This window comes from Mustela nigripes, chromosome 5, assembly GCF_022355385.1.
Source record: "Mustela nigripes isolate SB6536 chromosome 5, MUSNIG.SB6536, whole genome shotgun sequence".
Classification (NCBI taxonomy): Eukaryota; Metazoa; Chordata; class Mammalia; order Carnivora; family Mustelidae; genus Mustela; species Mustela nigripes.
Window position 1 is genome coordinate 8,104,763 of NC_081561.1, and position 21,397 is coordinate 8,126,159.

General features: G+C 41.9%; 1 protein-coding gene across 1 annotated transcript in view; it reads right to left on the reverse strand.

Annotated features, from left to right (window-relative positions):
• Nucleotides 1–6,969: 6,969 nt before the first annotated feature.
• BLOC1S5 (biogenesis of lysosomal organelles complex 1 subunit 5) overlaps nucleotides 6,970–21,397 on the reverse strand; it is a 66,311-nt gene continuing 51,883 nt past the window's right edge. The window contains exon 4 of the mRNA XM_059399410.1: nucleotides 6,970–6,991. Within this exon, the coding sequence (XP_059255393.1) occupies nucleotides 6,985–6,991 (7 nt within the window). The 3' untranslated portion in view covers nucleotides 6,970–6,984. The remainder of the gene's footprint in view (nucleotides 6,992–21,397) is intronic.

Here is a 21,397-nt window from a genome sequence, read left to right on the forward strand (position 1 = left end):
GCTCCCTGCTCAGCCAGAAGCCCAACACGGGGCTCGATCCCAGGACCCTGAGATCATGACCTCAGCTGGAGGCAGACACTTAACTGACTGAGCCACCCAGGTGCGCCCCCTGCCCGCATATGTATTGATAAGCTTTTAAATTAAGTTAATTTAATTAATTCAGCTTTTTTCAAGGCGAAGTAGGAAGCTACCAGTTTTCTACAAGAAGTAGAAAATGACCAGCACCTCACTGTTTTCACACTCAAAAGCGTCCTCACTGGCACGATCAATTGTCCCCCTCATCAGTCCACACCCTCACGGGGTGACAGATAAGCCTTCCCCATGCCACAGCTGCATGGTTAGGGCCACTCACCACCTGGGCTTTTATTTAACATGCTTTCGGCAAACATTTGCTCAGCACCCGTGAGGTGCCAGCCACTGTGGTGGGCAAAGGGGACAAGGACATGGATATGAGAGACAGACTCACGGGCAGATGACTGCAGGGCCCGGCATTAAGTGCAGAGCAGATGCACGCACAAAACAGGACCGCAGCGTGCCTTCCAAATGTCCCTTTAGTGAGGAGCTGCCCGCCCACTTAGAAGGTTCCCCTAGGTAACCTATAAATTTACCGAGGGTCCGCGCTGGCTTGCAGGAGAGGATGGCAGGGGCAGCATGAGCAGGGCGAGCAGACAGGAAGCCCTAAGCCCGTGGAGCAGACGTGTTCTCCCTGTGCTTCTGGAAGCATTATCGGCAGCTGGGGAGTGGCGTGTGAACAGGCGCACAGAAGCACTCACATTTTCCCTAAAGATGTGCATAATTTTTAACTTCAATATCTACTCCTATCAGTGCTTGGCTACCAGCAAACGTATAAAATTAATCCACTCTACAGACACTGAGATCCACGCATGGAGTTTTAGATGAACAAAGAAGACTTGTCCTTCGATTCTATTTTTACGCATGTCTCCTGGCAGGGGACCATTCTCTCTTTTATGATCAGCCTTCAGCACTAACGCAAAACTTAAGTACTGATTTTTCTAATCATTTCTTTTTTCAGTGGCGGAGTGAACATGCCTCCTCTTTTAAACTTGGCTTGTGTTCCTGAATGTTCTACCTGGACATCCCCAGACACTTCATTTTGTTCTGAGGCCGATGATACTCTAAGATCCCATTCACATGTTGACTTCTTGGGAAACCAATCAGCCCATGAGGCAAGCCTGGCCCTCTTCTGTGTGTTGATTGTCGACGGCACTTAGCACATTGGTCTCTAAGTCATTGTCCACAGGAATATTCAATTCCTGGAAGCCAGACATTGCCTCTGATTCACCTTTCCAATTCTGGCACTGAGCCCTGAGTTCAGCTAAATGATACATCCTATTTTGAATAAACCTCATCATAGGTTTGTATCTTTACAAAAGAGCATACAACTCAACAAATCATCCAGAGAATATTTCCGGGGACTGTCACCCACGTCAAGAAGTAGACAGCTACCGGTACCTCAGAAGTTCCTCCCATAGCCCCCTCCCAATCACTACAATCTCCCACCTCCCCAGGGATAACCAGGTACTAACTGTACTATTTTGAACATTATATAAGTGGAATCATATAGTATATATAATTTTGCATCTAGCTGATTTTACTCTACATTCGTGAGACTCATCATATTATGGTCTGTGGCTGGGTCAGTTCATTTTGGGCATCTGTAGAGCATTGCACTGTATGAACAAACCACAATTTATTTATCCATTCTGCTGCCGATAGAATTTGGGACTCTTCCAAGTCATGCTCTTATAACAAGTGTCGCATCATTTCTTTAGTCCTGTCAAATACAGAATGTTTAGCTCTGTAGGTCCTCTCTGTTGCTATTTTCTGTTTTGTTCATTCCTCTCATCTATTTATTCTCTATTTCGGGTGGTTTTGTTTTTTTTTTTTTAAGATTTATTTATTTATTTATTTGTTTGTTTATTTATTTTTAGAGAGCGAGAGTGAGAAAGAGCCGGGGCGGGGGTGGAGGGACAGGGAGACAACCAGACTCCCGCTGAGCAGGGAGCCCAATGCAGGACTCATTCCAGGAACCTTAGATCATGACCTGGACCAAAATCTAGAGTCGGCTACCTAACCGACTAAGCCACCCAGCCATGCCCTTTATTTCTACTTTCTTTAGGTTTAATTTGCTGTTTTTCTCACACTTCTAGAGATGAATTATTAGAAAACTGATTTTTAGTATTTCCTTCCCATGTACTATTTTTCTGTAAATTTAAGTTCATTTGTGTATCTAATATTTTTCAATATTTTTGTAAATTTAAATTCAGTTTAAAAATTTTAAACTATAGGGGCGCCTGATTAGCATGGTATAAAGAGATGTTTCAAATATCAGGGGCGCCTGGGTGGCTCCGTGGGTTAAGTCGCTGCCTTCAGCTCAGGTCATGATCCCAGCCAGGGTCCTGGGATCGAGCCCCGAATTGGGCTCTCTGCTCAGCAGGGAGCCTGCTTCCTCCTCTCTCTCTGCCTGCCTCTCTGTCTACTTCTGATCTCTCTTTCCAATAAATAAATAAAATCTTAAAAAAAATTTTTTTTAAACTATAAATTTTCCTTTAAGCGTGGCTTTAGTGGCATCCCCATAGCTCCAATGTCACACATTCTCTTTCAGTTTACAATATTTGCTGACCTCTACTGTGATTTCTCTTTGAACCTAGGGCTTATTTAGACCTAATATCTATTTCTAGTAATATTTTCATTTTTAATTTATAGCTTTATTCTAAGTTGTCAGAACACAGTATGTGTGATCTTCGTATTTTTTTTTAAGATTTTATTTATTTATTTGACAGAGATCACAAGTAGGCAGAGAGGCAGGCAGAGGAGGGGGGTGGGGAAGCAGGCTCCCTGCTGAGCAGAGAGCCCTATGTGGGGCTCAATCCCATGACCCTGAGATCATGACCCAGCTCATGACCCAGGCGCCCTGATCTTCATATTTTGAAATATTGGTTTATGGCCCAGCATGGGGTCACTTTTCATAAATATCCCCTGTGTACTTAAGAATAATATATTCTGGGGGCACCTGGGTGGCTCAGTGGGTTAAGCCTCTGCCTTCGGCTCAGGTCATGATCTCAGGGTCCTGGGATCGAGCCCCGCATCGGGCTCTCTGCTCAGCGGGGAGCCTGCTTCCTCCTCTTTCTGCCTGCCTCTCTGCCTGCTTATGATCTCTGTCTGTCAAATAAATAAATAAAATCTTAAAAAAAAAAGAATAATATATTCTGCCTATTGTGTAGCCATAGGTACTCTGTTCTATGGATACTAATTTGATCAAGCTTGTTAATTGTCTTTTTTCAAATCTGCTATTTTTTTACTGGTTTCTCAGTGTCTTTTTTGTCAATTATTAAGGCACTTACATTATTTGCTGCAAATTTAGAATTTTTATATTTTGTTGGTAAATTACATATTTTATCATCCTGAAGGATTTCTCTTTATCTCTTGGAATATATTTTACTCAGTACCCTCTCTCTGATACTCATTTGGTTACTGGTTTTCTTTTGGTTAGTGTTTCCACAATATACATTTTCTTATCTTCTATCTTATCTCTATATGTTTGCTTTCAATCTTTTCTGTGTTCTCATAATTTAATGTGTCTCTTGTAAAAGCACAGTTTTATAAAAACAACTTAGCTATCAATGTTTATATTTTGAGAAAAGCATTTTGTCACTATACACATTTATTTCCTAAGATTTATTTGATTCAAAGTCTACGGTCTTCCATCAGCTTTATGCTCATCTTGCCTGTTCTAGGTTGTCTTTCTCCCCTTCTTCCTTTTTGCCTTTTTTAGAACTGACTCAACACTTTGAGATAATTTTCTTTCATTAACTTGGCAATTCTCAATCTTTTACTATTTTGGGAGGAAAGACTACCAAACATGTACTATTGGGTGTCAAATGCTAACAGTATGGTGCCTGGCTGGCTCAGCTGGTAAAGCCTGAGACTCTTAACCTCGGGTTTGTGAGTTTGAGCCCCACACTGGGAGTGGAGATCACAGAAATAAATAAATAAATAGATAGATAGATAAATAAATAACTAAATAAAATCTTAAAAAGAAAAGCTAATATCATTAACAGTTTTACTTCTACATGCAAGCAAGGGACCTTGGAAGAATTTCGTTTATATCCCTCCCAATTATTGCTGAAAGTCTAAAATATCTTTTCCATTTTTTAAAAAAAATTTTTTTCAAAGATTTTATCTGTTCATTTGAGAGACAGAGAGCGAGAGTGAGAGAGAGAGAGAGAACATGAGCAGGAGCAGAGGTAGAGGCAGAGGGTCAGGCAGACTCCCCGCTGAGCAGGGAGCCCACCCCGAGGCTCCATCCAGGACCCTGAGACCATGACCTGAGCCAAAGTCATATGTTTAAGTGGCTGAGCCAGCCAGGGGCCCCTCTATATTTTTTTAAACATCATTTGGTATTTTATTTTATTTGTACATTTTAAAAAATTGAAGTATAGTTGATCATCCAACCAGCTAGTGACTCAAGTAAATTCTTAAATCAGTTGTTCACACTTCTTAGAGCTCTGAGTTCTTTCTTCTGTAACACACAGGTTTTGCTGTTTGAGAAACTTCTATATATGAATTGGGGCTTCATTTTTTTCTTTAAAGATTTTATTTATTTATTTGAGAGATCGAGAGAGAAAGAGAGAGAGAGGACACAAGCAGGGATTGGGGGCACAGAGGCAGAAGGAAAGCAGGCTCCCCACTGAGCAGAGAGCCTGACACGGGGTCTGATCCCAGGACCCTGAGATGTGACCTGAGCCATAGGTAGAGGCTTCATGAGCTGAGCCACCCAGGAGCCCCACGAGTTGGGGTTTCAAGGATGCTTTGATACAAAGAAGGAAATGAAGTTACAGCAGTTGAGATGGTGGGACATATAAGTCATCAGATACAATTAAAAAAATAAAAGCCTTGGGGTACCTGGGTGGCTCAGTGGGTTAAAGCCCCTGCCTTCGGCTCAGGTCATGATCCCAGGGTCCTGGGATCGAGCCCTGTGTTGGGCTCTCTGCTCAGCAGGGAGCTTGCTTCCTCCTCTCTCTCTCTGCCTGCCTCTCTGCCTACTTGTGATTTCTGTCTGTCAAAAAAAAAAAAAAAAGCCTTTAGGGCAGGAATGAATTATCAAAGAAAGAAACTGATGGACTGTCTACATGAGAACCAAAAAGAGAGCAGAAAAGGGACTAGGAAAGGCTGTGGTTATCCTGTGAAAACATCTTAAAATAGAAAAGTGAGGCGCTCGTTCTGTTAAGGGCTTCAGTTTACAAAGTATTTTCACACACGGACCATGATGATGGTAAAACGGGGCAGGAGTCAGGGCGGGGAGGCGGCTGACTACGCCGTGTCTCTCAGGGCAGGGGTGCAAAGGAAGTCAAGATGGAAAGGAATGTCCAGGAGGAGAGAAAGGCCGTTGTAGAAACTCAATCCAAAAGAAGGTTGTGGAAAATGAAAATTTTTTCTGGTTTCACCTATCTGTACAGAATAAATGAGTATAGCACTAGTCATAGTTGGGTTTGCAGTGTCTTTCTATTAGTTGTCCCGTAAGTTCAGATTATTGTACGTTGTCTTGTTTCTGTGACCTACCTGCTAATAAAGACACCGTCTTCAGTGCTCTGTCACCGGCGTCGCTTCTGAGCCGCATCAGTTTATTCCACATATTATTTCACTCATTTGAGAAACATTAACATTTATGCTAGGAACTAAGGAAACAGATAAAGGACACGGGCCCTGTTGCTAAGAAGTTACTTGGCTTACTGATGGAATTTCCTAGTACCCCATGTCGCTCTCGGTTATGCAAACATGAGATTCCTAGATTTTTCACTCCCAGTTGCTCCATTTAGAAAAAAGAGGCCTCGCTGAGGTTGTGGCCTGAGATCGCCGTTCAGGGGTTAGGCGTAAGGGCAGCCCCCAGCCTTTCCACAGTGGTGAGACTGTGTCGCTTTTACTAAAACTGTGTGAAAACAGCCAAGTGACACCTGAGTGTCGCTTTTAAAACCTAATGACAAAAAGGGAGCCAACGCACTGCCCGGGAAGGAAGGCAATGGCGATGTCACCTGCTGGGACGCTAATGTCAAAATGAGATGGGGACGGAAGGAGCGCTAATTCCAGATGGCGCGTTATTGTTCATAAGTTAATTCAAGTCGAATCGCACTCAACATTCAGTGCCTCGGTCCCACTGGCCACATCGTAAGTGCTCAAGAGTCCGATGTAGCTAACGGCCACCCCACTGGGCAGAAGAGATACAGCGCATTTCCATCGCCACAGAAAGTAAACGCGATGGGTCTCCTGAGAAGGTTGCCAGTGCCAATGGGTCTGGATAGCACAAAAAGGAATTCTAATTATATGTAACAAGAGGGCTTCTTTTTTTAAGGTTCGGTTAGAACTTTCTAGTGTGTAATTAAGTCACACGATAATGATGGAGACACATTTTCTCCTGGCTTTGGATGTTTGGATGACCCACTGTTTGAAGCAGATCTGGGATATGTAAGAGGCTGTCCCCTGTGTCCAGCTACCAGATGGGTCGGGGGTCACTAACTCTGTTGTCCCCAGCTCGTCCAGCCGAGGGTTGATGGAAAAGGCCCATCAAAGCAAAGCCCGGGAATAAGGATACGCTTTCATCCTGCACATTTAACAAACACTCTGTCTGCCTCCTTCCGGATTCCATAATATGAGAGAAATCCCATTTAACAAGAGGGTCCTCTTATTCCCATGATTGGACACTTAATGGTTTACCCTGGAGCTGATCACACGAGAGGGACAGAATGGAGTCATTCTGCAGTGCGTCTTGTCAAGTGGAACTCCAAATCGAAGTCCGTTGGGTCCATTCTACTGTTCATCTTTAAACAGAAGACAGAGGTACATGGAAGGGTGCCGTGTTTCTTGAGTCACGTGGATAAACATGAGCGGTAACCCTGTAAGACCTGAAGCCGGGCGAAATGAGACTGGTAGTTTATGTCTTCTGTCTACCCCTGGTGGAGGGATTCATTACAAGCTGTAGCCAAAGAAGGAAAGAGAAAAAGCACGAGTTATTTCCTGAGTATCTATTCAGTCCCTCCCGCGATAATCTAGCCTTTGTTGTTGATAGGAGATCACCAGCTCCACAGGAGGAGAATTGAAACCTGTTCTTTCCCTTTGAGTATGTTCTTTCCCCAGGAATGGCAGGAGCAGCCCAGCAGCAAGGGGTATCCCCTGCCGACATGTTCACCTCTGAACCCCAGGGGCCACCACTCTGGGTGCAAAAAATAAAAGAGTCGCGAGCTTTGCTGCCCTGTCAGGTCTGGAATCCTTCCCCTGGCCATGGATGATACCTAATGATTCAGAGGAAGTACTGTCAATTCTTCAAAGTGAACCTAGCTAATTGTGTAATGTTATTCTGAGGCACTGGGAGAAGCCAAAAAAGAAGGCAGGCTGGGGAGAAATTCCTTCCTTTCCAACGATCGGCTTACATCCTGCACCATCAGATTTGATTATCCTTATCTTTTCTTGCATAACTACAAATGTTATGACTGGACAGAAGTGACCAGACTTCAAAAAAAAAAAAAAGCTCCAGCCACAATATCTGACTCCATGACTGTCTGTGGTGGTAAATTCCTTAGCCTGGCCCCATGCTGTGTGAACAGCTATTTCCTTTGATTTATTCATGTACCAGTTCTTAAAGCTATCAGGTGCCCCCTCATCCCCACATTAGAGAATGAGGCCAAAAGAAAACCGTTAATTTTGCATTATCCCTCCCTTTTTTTTAAGACTGACATATGTATTTGAGAGGGAGAGTGCCTGAGAAGGGGAGGTTCAGAAGGAGAGACCCTCCAGCAGACTCCCCGCTGAGCGTGGACCCCCCAATGCAGTGTGGGGCTCAGTCTTACCACCCTGAGAGCCTGACTTGAACCAAAACTGAGAGTCGGACCCTTAACCCACTGAGCTACCCAGCCTCCCCTCATCCCTTTTCACTTAGGCAATTTAACCTAAATATATTCTAACCTCTTTTTCTCATACTGCATAGTGATTTTAAAAGTTAATTCAATTTTTTAAAGCTAACTTTAAAAAAGGAATTCATTTTTAAGTTACCTTATTGAATAAGTAAAACAAGGATATAATTTAAATCACTTGGGGAAAAAATAAAATAAAAAATAAAATAACTTAGTCACTACAATAAATGAAAAAAGCAAGTGTGTCTCCTGTTGTAGATTTGGCTTCCCAGACCCCACCTCCAAGGCAATATTACCACCAGCTGCTAGAATATATGCTGGAGATACCCAAATTCATGGATGTGTGCTTTTCTTTATTTAAAAAATGCATTTTCAAGTATCTTGGGGGTCATTTCATTTTGTTATAGTGCTACCTCATCCTTTTTCATGGCTACAGAGTATACTAATATGAATATACCATAATTTATTCAACTAGTTCCAAACTAATGGACATTTGTGTGTTTCCAATCATTTGCTCCACCATGAAAAGCCCCAACAAAGATCTCCGTGTACATGCCTTAACATACAAATGCAAGTGTCCGTATTTTAAATGTCGGTAGATATTTCCAGATTGCCCTCCAAAGGTGTTACTTCAATTTCTATTCTTACCGACTCTACAGAAGACTCCTGGCTTCCCACAATCTTCCATCAACGGCTAGTTCCACCCGAAAACCCACAAGTGCTGTAGGAACCTCGAAATAAACATTGAGTCCTAAAACTGCACCTTCCACCCTTGTAAAACCGATCTTGTGAGCCCTAACACCTGACAGGAGTAAGAGGAAACAAACGAACAAAATGGGTCACGCGAACAGACAACTAGAGCCACCTAGAGGTTCCTGGGTTTGAGCACCACCAAGTTTATGAACTGCTCAATTTGTGCCAATAATTGTGTATGTATTTTTTAGGGGTGGAGGGGAGAGAGGCATCATAATTTTCATTTTGGTTTCCTAAAATGACTGATTTCTGCCAAAAAGGCTAAGAAGCAGTAACTTAGATACTTCAAAAAGAGAAGCGCAGAGAAGGGAAACCACACACAAATCCAAGGGCCGGACTTTAAGGCCTGATGTGGATAGACTAAGTAACACCAGGAACTTAAAACCAGTAAGACCTATAATAATGAAATCACACGAGGGCTAGAAGCACTTCTCAAACTTTAGATCAGGTTTTTTTTTAAATATAAATTGTATTTAGTCAGCAAACAGTGTATTATATTATTAGTTTCAGGGGTGGAGTTGAGCGATCCGTCAGCTGCATGGAACAGCCAGTGCGCGTCACGTCCCGTGGCCTCCTTCATGGCCGTCCCGCAGGTACCCATTCCCCCACCCACCTCTGCTCCAGCGACCCTGTTTGTTTCCCTGAGTCAGCGTCTCTTCCGCTTTGTCTCCCTCCCTGTTTTTTTTTTTTAATCTTATTTTTCTTTCCCTTCCCCTATGTTCATCTGTATTTTTCTCAAATTCCACATATTAGAAAACATTTCAAAAACAAAATTTGTGGCCCAAGGTGGTTTTGTCTAAGTTCTGTGACATCGGACAGACAGGTTAACGAAAAAATAGCTCACATTCAGCCACCATTTTGTAAGAATATTTTAACATTGAAAAGTAGGAAAGATGTAGCCTTAGAGGAAAAGGTAGAGTCCTTGAAGGTGAATACAATGAACTCTGCTTAAAACTCCCTACACTGTCCCTCATTTTCTCATTTCAATCATCTGGCCCAAGAATCCGAATGGCGAGGACAGGAAGCTCTTGTCACGTGTTCTCACTGCCCCTGGACTGGTTGGAAACTGCTGCTATCAGGGACTGGCTCTTTAATCCAAGAAAACCAGGTCTCCTTGGATCGCTGAAAAACCCAGAGGAGAGAGCACCAGAGTTTGAATCCTGGGTTTGCAATTAACGAGCTTTAGTTAAGTTACTTTGCCTCTCCTTGAACTTCCGTTCTTGGCATCACAGGAGAACAGCAACACCTTTCCTGCAACTACACAGGACTGACAGGTTCAAATAAAACAAACAGCAGAGCAAGGCTTTTTCTGTAAAGAATAATGTGGGATCCACAAGTACTAACATTTACTGAGCAAAGACAAAACAAACAAACGAACACAAGAAACATCTACCGAGCATTGTTAAAGTGTTTTTTTTTTAAAGATTTATTTTATTATTTATAGGGGGAGGGGGAGGCAGAGGGAGAGAGGATCGTAAGCAGACTCCAGGCTAGTGTAGAGCCCGACGTGGGGCTTGATCCCACGACCCTGAGATCCTGACCTGAGCCAAAACCAGGAATCAGACACTTAACCGATGGGGCCACCCAAGGGCCACTTACGTGCCAAATATTGTTTTAAGCAAATATTACCCCATCTAGCCCTTGTAGGACTCAGATGAGGGAAGCTGAGGCTGACCGCATAAAGTAATGGACGAGGTTGATTCCGCTGGTGAGGAGTAAGGTCAGGACTTGACCCTGGGGCTGTCTGGTTCTAATTCCATATTCTTAATCATTTCTACAAACTCTTTTCTAATTAATCATATTCTTATTATTATTACAATTCTTGTAGGTGTTAATTCCAGCTTCTGGCTGAATATACAATAATTATTCATCATTTGCCAGACTCAGGCTCCTCTGATAGATCAGCAGTGCCTACAGATGATAGCTTTTAGGTTTAACGAAGGATTTGTTCAGGGACCATTCAGCTAATACATGCCCCCCCCCTTCTTAAATCTTCTGATATTAACAGAGCTGGTATAAGCATTAGCCTATATTGGTAAGAAAGAAGATTGGGCATTATTATACTAGACATAAGTGGCTGGGTAGAAATGTAAGAAACAGGAAATATGGGATATGAGATTCAACATGTGAAGTCAGCTTGAGAAGTGTTGATTTGACTTACTAAATCTTTAGTAAATGATAGGAAGGCATTAAAACAGTATGTGAGGCTTGCTGAAGCCAAAGAACTATTAAGAGACACTGTAGTAAACTGTTTATCTCATTCATTTTTAAAAAAGATTTTATCTATCTATTTATTTATTTAGAGAGTGTGAACATGAGCTAGGGGAGGGGCAAAGGGAAAGAGAGAATCCTAAGCAGACTCCCCGCTAAGCTCGGAGCCTGACACGGGGCTCGATCTCAGGACCCTGAGGTCATGACCTGAACTGAATCGGGAGTCAGGCGCTTAACCGACTGAGCCACCCAGGGGCAACTCTCATTCATTTTATTTAGTGATTTATCTAGAATAAAACTTTATTGACTTTTCTCTTTTGCTCTAGACAAAAGAGTTAAGAAGAGTTAAAAGAGTTAAAAGAGTTAAAGTTGATTGCAGCTTTGGGTAGTTTAAGGTCTAGGGCCGAGAAGCCCTGGCGAGGTGGCATGAGGCACGGGCGGCGCCCACAAGCAGCACGGACAGCACTGAGAACCCCGCAGTCCTGCTGACACCCGACTGAGGTGGTGCCACCACGACCAGCAGCTCCTATATGTGCCCTTTCTTTTGGCTTTCTGTTACTCTCCCCCATGCAGGACCGCATGCTCTCTCACTTTACTTGCCGGCTTCCCAAGCAGACTTCCATCCAGCAGCCCCCACCCCTACCTCACACACAGTTCAGAGCAACACACTCCCCACGCCCTTCTCCCGTCCCAAACGAGCTGGCTTTCCTGGGCCCTATGGCCTCGAGCTCCTAAGGGCCTATATTCCATATGATTTATCCAATCCCTTCTTCATCACCCCAACCCTACTTCAGGCAGGAAGGGGACTTCACTTTTCTTTAGCAGATAAAATGTTTGCTCTTATCCTGTGCAGAATTTTCTACCTGCTCCCTCCGCAAGGTGATAGAGTATCAAGAACGTAGACTTTGGAGTCAGACAAGATGGAGGTGAGAATCTCAAACTCTCTCTCTCTCTATCTCTCTCTCTACACACACACACACACACACACACACACACACACACACACACACACATTTAAACATTTAGTTATACACACACACATCTAAACATTTATTGATTGGTTACAGTAAGTACCTCAGAAATGGCTAAATTCTTCATCTAATTAAATAGTTTGTTCATCCCATTAAACCTAAGAGGCAGCTCTTCTTACTTCCCCTTAGTTTGTAGGTGAAAAAACTGAAGCACGAAGAAATTCAGCACAGCCAGTTAGCAGAGGAGCTGAGATTCAAATCCCAAACTGCCTGAACTCAGAGCCCCTGGGCTTAACCATCATTGATCAGCAGCTCGCTAGCTATATAAGCCCGAGTCAGTTACTCACCCCGCCCAGTCCTTCATACTTTCCCGTATAAACAGGGATACAGATGTCCACCCTGCTGGGTCAATGAGATTATGTATATGAAGTTACTATCAAAGAGTCAAGAGCCTCCAAAAAACGCTCTGTTCTTTTCTGTCCAGTTATAGTCCATTCATCCTTCACATTCTGCCTCTGCCACGAAGCTTCCTTGGAAGAATGAACTCTTTCAGGCTACAGCGATTTCTTCCTCCTGTACCATCCAAGAGTTCCACAATTGAGCTTTACATTGTGTTCCAACTATTTCATTTAGGTGAGCCTTGGCTTCTCTGCCTAAAATATTATATAGGCAGTAGCTACATTTTAAACTTCATTTATATCCCCCGGACTTTGCAAAATACATCATAAGAATCAGGGAGATGTTGGTTGGACCAGCAATGCAGCCCCTGGATACAGTCTAGGATAGATCTCGCTTTAGAACATTCTATCTTAGCAAATGCTGATGACAAGGTCTTATGGTAAATGCAGATTTGTAATTTACCATTTATTTAGCCTGAGTAACAATGAGTTGAAAATGAGGAACAAACTCGAATTTCACTTTCCTTCTTTGCTTACAGCCTGTTCTGTACCTGGTTGTTGAAGGCTAAGAAACTCTTGCTATCTGAAAAGCTATACTGCACCTCACAGAATTGCTGAATTACTGAGGAAAAAATGTCGGCACTAGAAAACATTCACGGCAGCCATCCTTAAATATGACAGCAATTAGGATTTAAGTGCTTCATAGATGCGTTAAATATTCATAGCTGGTGATTTCCCTCTGAGGTAATTATAAAGACTATTAAAGTAACTGGAATCTGTAGAATTGGCTAACTATTGTGTTAAGTCCATTCTGGGAGTGAGCCAAGATAAGAAGCCAAAAATGATTCCACTGATACAGACCACAGCCAAAACAACAAAGACAACGGATTTAAGGCTCCAGACACAGTTCATTCCCTCTCAGTTCTTAAATTAGACTGAGGACCACCAAAACCTGGCCCTGGCACACTCCACAGAAGGAACAAAGTGCCAAGACCTCATGCCTGGCCCTCTTCCTCCCCAAAAGACTACTTTAGCCACCATCCCAGAACCGCACATGGGCTGCTTTCCATCCTGTAATGTGTGATGGCTCAGGCCCTACTTTTCCTTTTGGCTGCTGTCATGGACTCTTCTTTAGATGGTCTTAATTTTATCTATCCCTATTTAATTAAAAAAAATTGACCATTTCCATCTACAGTTTCTCAATTGGAGTCTCTTGGCTTGGAAAGGGTCAGTGGGAGTCAAACGACAATGTCAAGTGGTAAGGAATTCTCGAATGCGGACATATGGCCATCAGGAGGAGCTGGATGAAGGCTGCCAACTATATTGGTTGGCCAAGTCAGGGCCAGGCTAATGGAATATCCTGAAGGAAGAAAACCTCAATAGAGCTATATCTACTATTTTCCGAAGAACTGGTCAATTTCTAATACAATCATAAATAAATAATTTTAAATGCAAAACTTCACACTACTAAAAGTTATATATTTCACCACAGAACGTGACCAACAATTTCATTCTGATGTATCCAAATGAGAAGACACTAAATCAATACCCACACTTCCAGACAGGGAGAAGATTTATGAATACCTAAACAAACCAGACTGAAAGCAGTCGACCCTACTGTGAAAAACTTCCGGAGACGGCTTATGCAACCCCCCTAAGTAATGTGACAGTGTCTCAAGTTTCTCTTCATCCTACTAAATGTCACTGCCTGCGACACTTACACACGATATGTTATACCTCTGACTTCGTAAGGAGGTATGTCAAAACCAAGTCCAACAGTCAGATGAAATTTTGAACAGGCAATCTTCTGGAAGTTTCCAAAGATACAGAGTTGGCATAGTCCAAATTATATAGGCTCAAAGTCTCCGACTGTCCCCAATTTCTTCTCAGGACACAAAGAAGAAAATCCATGATGAAATCATTTATTGCACCAGTTTTCCTTCAGATGAGATTCCAGAAAGTAATATCTAAATATTAGAAGCTTTAGAAGTTTGTTTCTCTTGTTTGCTATGAACATGATTAGGCGACCTCGGTGATGCCCAGATTGTTAAAGATCACAGAGAAGACAGCTCTTATTATGAATATCTACCAAGCCGCACTGAAGATAGAGGATACACAGGGTTCAAAGAAAGCTCTCATGCTACTCGAAAACATGTTTTGATGAAATGGATATTCATGCTCTCCAGAAAGTATACATTTCTTATCAGAAAGCCTGAAACAGAAGCCACAAATTCTCCTCAGGAGTAAAAGAAAAATAATGCCATAAATAAGTAGAGTTCCAGAAGCTGCAGGTAATCTCTGGGATGGTTCCCAGAAGTGGACAAAAAAGGACCCAAGGCCACCCTCTCACAAGAGGCTGTAAGGCAGTGAGCAGTGTTCCCAAAGCAAAGACAAACAACTTACCCGGCCAGAGTCCCTCTTAGTAACGCCAAGTGGGTAGTAATTCATTACTGCTGGTCACTAGATTCCAGTGAAGGAAACTGAAATGTCATACCTTCATTCACAACACCGGCTCATGGAATTATTTTTTCCGGATTCCTTGGGAAGTTAAAGTATTTGAGAAGAATATCAGGAACTGTTGTTTCAGCCTGTTTTGTGAGTAGATAATGGCCTTCCAACTCTATTATTTCAGGAAATGATGTGTGCCGCATTGTTCTTGGATGGGGGTAGCACCGTGTTTTAGCAAGATCCATACATGCTTATTAAACAAAACAGAACAAAAGCACCCAGTCTAAGTCACTTCGCTGAACTCAGACTTTTTGAATCTGGGCTCTAGATAAGAGGCTGGCCCCAGACAACCTACCCACATACCAGTAACATTCTTTTGAGAGGGTGTAAGCAAAACTTGTTTTGAGAAACGAGAAATCTCACCCAAATTACTAAATGTGGTAATAAATAACCTTGGTCAATTAAGTGCTGTCAAAATTGGTTCAGCAAAGACCTGTTTGAAAGGCTAGGTTTTTCTCTAATTTGGGTCTGAATCAAAGACCAGCCTGGGAACTAGAAGTAAAACATTTCATCCTAAGCAGTACCTTTGATCCCATGGAATATATTAGCCGATCTTCCTGAAATGTGACATCATTTGTGGTACCAGCTGTATGGGTGTGCCATCTAAGGATTTACAAAACTAGTATTTCTTTGGCTTTAATATGTATTTTAAGATCAGAGAGAGCAGTCTAATCCAGCTAAGTACTCCAAGGGGAACGGCTATGGACTTTACTTTAAGAAACCTAAAGTATTTACAATCATGATCTATCAACATTTTTATGGCTAGATTGCAAAGAATAAATTCCCAAATGGACCTTTAGAACCAATGATGATGATGATGATGATGATGATGATAAAACTGTTAAAAAATACATTAAATATGGTATTATACGTCACGCTATGTTGTAAATAAATTATGTAAGTTAGCTCATTTAATCCTCAGAACAAATTTCTGAGGTAAGTTTTGGAACTTTCACCACCCTTATTTTACAGATGAGGAAACTGAGGCACAGATCAGCTGAGTAACTTGCCCATGGTCACCTAATTAATAAGCAGCAGAGGTGGAACAGAACTCACAGCGAATACTCTGACTGCCTCAGCTATCCTGTATCTTGTGGTTCTCAGACACCTCTGTCTGATTCAGTCATGTATGTTACAATGGTCACATCTCCTCTTAATAAAGGTTATTGTTGGATGCTTTGTCAATGAAATGAGAAGTACTGAAAATTTTCTAGTTGGCAGTCTCTATTAGGATTCAACATTCATTTCCAATAGTTGCTGTAGAGAACTCATTTTCCCCCTGAACAGTATGTTACTATAGATAGGATATGTCGGCAAAGAGAAAGCCATTTCCATGAAATATCTATGCCTGGCATTGTCATTCAAAAGTTTAAGGATTATCTTTAAAGGTTTTTTTTAAAAATCCATTACCAAATGTAGAATTAAGCTATGAAGAAATCCCTCAGCTCTTTCATATTACACTTTTAAAAAATCAGGAATGAAGAAATCTAGGTGCAGTGCTAGACTACAACATATCTTCCCATTCATCCATCTACCCACTCATCTACCCATCCATCCATCCATCCATCCACCCACCCACCCACCCACCCATCTCTCCATCCATCCACCCACCCATCCATCCATCCATCCACCTACCCACCCACCCACCCATCTCTCCATCCATCCACCTATCCATCCATCCATCCATCCATCCATCCATCCATCCATCCAATAAATCCCATATGCCAGGCACTGAGAATATAGAATGGGTAAGACACACAAGGGTCCTGCCCTCATGAAACTTATATTTTAGTCGGGGACATTAAATACAAATGTGAGGTGCTATTTTAGGTTGAGTGGTCAGGGAAGGCCTCTCTGAGGGGTGATGTTTGAACAGAGAACCAAAGGAAGTGAGGGAGGGAGTCTTGATTGGATATGGGGAAAAAGCATGTCAGGCAGAGGCTCCTAGATGGAAATCAGTTTGGGTATGTTTGAAGATCATCAAGAAAGTCAGCATAACTAGATGAAACTAAGCAATGGGCACAATGGCAAGAGATAAACGTGACACAGACAGGACCTCATAGGTCAGGCAAAGGAGTATGGATTTCCTTGAGTGGGAGAGGCTGTCATTAGTTGTAAGCAGGTGAATGACAATGAACTAGTCCATGCTTTCTAAAAGACACACGGCTGCAGTGAGGGAAATGAGTGGGTGGGGAGGAAGAGGAAACACAAGGAGACCCATTGAGAAGCAGGAGTCTAGGTGGAAAACCCGACAGTGGCTTAGACTAGAACTGCAGCACTGAGTTGGTCAAAACTGGTGTTTAGATTAGGGATAAGAAGGCAGAGCCAACTTGGCTAGCTGATGTACCAGATGTAGCATGTGATGCAAGACTCAGGCACAATGCCTCGATTTTGACGGAAGCAGCTGGATAAAGAGTGGGACCTCACACTGGGATTTGGAAGAGTAGGGGAGGAACCGTGTGGGAGGAAGGGGCATCCAGAGTCCTCTTCAGGCATTGAAGCTTGATACCTGTTAGCTACATAAGCAGAGATGCTAATTGGGTATTTCGGATGTGTGAGGGGAAGAGTCAAGGCCAGAGATAGAAACTGGACTGGTAAAAGTCATGGCTGTTGGGAAGAGAACAGGTTGGAGGTTGGACCCTGAGACATGTAACATTAGAGGCTGAGAAGAAAAGGAGTACCCAGAGAGGTGGAAGGCACGCTGGGAATATACGGTTGTGGGAGAGCCAAGTGAAGAAAATGTTTCTAGAAGGAGGGAGTAATCGGCTGTGTCAACTGCTGAGCTACAATAAGATGAACTCAGGGCCAGTCATTGGACTTGGCTTGACAGAGGTTGCTGGTGACCTTGACAAAGATCTCAGGGAGAATACAAGGTAAGGTAAGGCAAGACAGCAGCAAATTTTCAGGCATTTTACTATAAATGTGAGCAGAAAACATGGAGCAGTAGTTAAGGGTAAATGTGGAGCCTCGAGGGGGGGTATCTTGGGTCTAGATGCTTGTTATAACACATCTGTAATATATTAAATGAATGATTTTCCTGATCCCTACACTTTTATCTCTACATCTGAAAAAATGGTAATAAAAGAAAGAAAATTAGTTTAATTGATTATAACTAATGTTTGAAACATGCATTCTTTTTCCTGCACACATTTAGTCAAGGTTCTGTTGCTTGTTTTAGACACAAGGTGGCATACAAATGGGCATCTAGACGTGCCTCTGCTGGTCAGTTGGCCACAGCAAGTATGAGTATTGCCTCCTACTTTCCAGTTACTGTCATTGTTTTCCTTTCCCTAACACTTAAAAAGGGAACTTTCCTGTTTCTTTACTAAAATCAAATCTCGATGCTCCTAGGTGAGCAATGGAGATGAAATCTGCACTGGGGAGTCGTGACCAGGCCTCATGGCGACAATGCCCCCACCTGCTCCTTGGCGATCTCTCCCTATTATCACCACCGCGTACTTTACACCAAACGACACCTCCTTCCCGAATTCCCCACACACCTGAGATCATATTAGAACATTTAAAAAAAGGTTTTCACTGAGGATTTGAGGGTTACAAAATGGAAAGAGTCATAAAATGGAACTAGATAATCTGGTTTATAAACCTAACTCACTCATCTTTGGCTCAAACGCTCCTATCGAGGAGACTCCCTGACTGGCTCCATGCGACAGGGGTTATCTCTAACCCCAGCCCACCAGAATGCTTCCAAGTGTGCCTAGATTTCTCCAAGTCCAGATGAGAAGTGGAGAGGAAAGGAGAGGTTCTCAACCCACCTGGTCCTAAGAATCACCACTTTCCCAGGTGATTGACAGTAATGTCCACCCATCCCGGGACTCAGGGACAGTCTCACTCTGTGTCCCTAAGAAGATACCTACATGAGATTAGAAGACAATAAACCCAAGATCAACACAGGACACACACACATGTCAGATACAAGCAGGTCTTCTGTTATCATCTTATAATCGTAGGCACCACTGGGACCTGGGATCTCCACCACCACCCTAACTCACTTCATGGTAACCCAGGTCTGTGTTGGCAGGGCCAGTCTGGGTGAGAAAGGAGGGAAAAGAAGTGAAAATAAACCCTTGGGGAGCAACCAACCTCATGGCCAACTCAGTCCTCTCACAGTCACAGGCCATCCCACACTTAAGAGAACCTCAGAAAATGCGTATGAAGCTCACTGAATCTGCAGATGAAATACCTTTGTCCAGTGGTGGGTTTAAAAAACTATCATTGTCATCTGAGTACACTTACAGATGTGTGTGGAGTGTGCATGGTGATGGTAGGGAAGGGTTTCTCTGCTGTCGTTTGGTTCTTATTTTCAATAAATCCTATTAAAAATTCCAAAATCTCTTCCACACCAGATGAGAAATGGTGACTTCATTTGGAAAGGAGTAGATAACATTCTGTTTTGAAATAGTGAGTATAACAATGGAAAGGCAAGCAGACTGGTGGGAACCAGGAGTGGGGATATAGAAGGATTTGACCTAAACTGTATGAGTCTCTCTCAGGAACTAAGGGATTCCTGCTTCCTCTGGTCTTACCGAGCAACATTACTTTCAGAGCAATAGCAAGAAGGGTTCATTCCAGGTCTCTCAAGTTGAAACTCGGGATACATTTCTCAAAAACAAAAAAATTAAATATAGTGGCTTATAGCATTACATACTATTGGTACTACTATTGGTACCATGATATTTTGAGACATAATAATAGCTTTTGTGGGCTAGCTAAGAGCTTAATCACTATGTACATCATTGTTTCCATCTAGAGATTCATTCCAAGTTCCAAACAGATGACCTAAATTTTAGAAAAATATTGGTTAATTGGGAGTGATCGTGTGTGTGTGTGTGTGTGTGTGTGTGTGTGTGTTTCAAAAAGGTAAGATTTCAAGTTTCTACTTTTGGAGTATATAGTTCACCTTAAAAGCTTTCCTAATGGAAATAGCAAATATTGTAAGTTAGGTGACAAGAGACCAGAAACCCGATGGTGTAGACTAAAAATAATGGAACACATTAATCTAGCCTATGTATTTCTTCATATTCAATCACTGGCAAAACACAAGTGCAAATGACAAGGGTAATTCCAATCTCCTTTAACCAAACCCTTAACTAGCTTTGTAATACAAAGTTTCCCTTGTCTAATACATAGTCAGCATGTGTTCTCTGCATGGATATAAAACAGCATAAAACACATTCTTTGTCCTTGAACAATTTAGTCTTCTGAGAAAGGAAACAGGAAATCCTTAAAGACGGGTAGCTGCTTAATAAAACACCATCGTATTTTCTCACTAATTACATAAAAGCAAAAGATCTAAAAGGTGAAGAGAAGACCGTTTAATACCTTTTTTACTTTCCTAACTGTGGTGATGATATTCTCCAAAGCAAAAATTCGATTATTTGGGATAACAATTAAGAATGTATATGAAAAGGAAATATCTAAATCCAAATTTAGCAATTGGCATACTATAAATAACACATAAACATATCTATATATAAATGTTAAAAATTCCCACTACCTTAAATTCCAAACCAAGATCTTCATCTCTAGCCCTACTCTGCCTAGACTAGGCATTGCTGTTTTCAACGACGTTCTCAAAAATCCAAGAGTAGGTTAGTAATTTTCTCTATCAATCATTCATCTGAATCTACTGAGTAACCTTCCAGTAACTTCTATAGTGCTACTTACTCTAATACTCTCATTAATTATAGGATAAACACAAAATAATCAAAATACTCAATTGGAAATGATGTGATAATTTTCTAAGTGATGTCTTTAAGTCCCTGTATAAATTTAGTGATGGAAGCATGACTAAAACCTGTCTTTTGGCTCTCAAACCAGTGTGCTTTCCAATTCCCAGACTCCCCTATCCCTACCTTCAACATTGAAGAGTCTATAAATTATCATTTCAGTTTGCCAGGAATATTTCCATCTATGTTTTTGGTAAACAAGGGTAGAAACCAAGCTTCATTCACTTCTTAATCCTTGATAACCTACAGAGGAATAGAGTGTCTTGAGTATAGGTGCTCCATAAATGTTTACTGAACTAAACTGAACCAGAAATATTTTGCCATTCTTTTCATTTTCTATGTCCTAATTAATTCAAGTTTCATCTGTATTAATAATAGAATGGCTGGGGCGCCTGGGTGGCTCAGTGGGTTAAGCCTCTGCCTTTGGCTCAGGTCATGATCTCAGGGTCCTGGGATCAGGCTCTTTGCTATGTGGGGAGCCTGCTTCCCCTCACCCCTGCCTGCCTGTCTGCCTACTTGTGATCTCTCTGTGTCAAATCAATAAGAAAAGTCTTTAAAGAAAAATAATAGAATGACTCTGTGATTACAATTCACAAAGATAACTCCTATCTGGAAGTCACTTATTTTAATCATAAACTACTTGCTTGTATATAATGGTATGTGTGTGTACGGATACATATATACACACAAAAAATGGTCATTGATATATTAATATTATGGTCCTTGGTATATTATTGTCTTTGTTTTTCTATTTTATCATTATATATGCACAACTTGATTATAAATGTCTTTAAGACTGAGTACTATGTTGACCGTATTGCTCTTGGAATAAAATCCAGGCACTGTACAATGCTCCAGTGAATAAATGTGCACTAAATCTACTT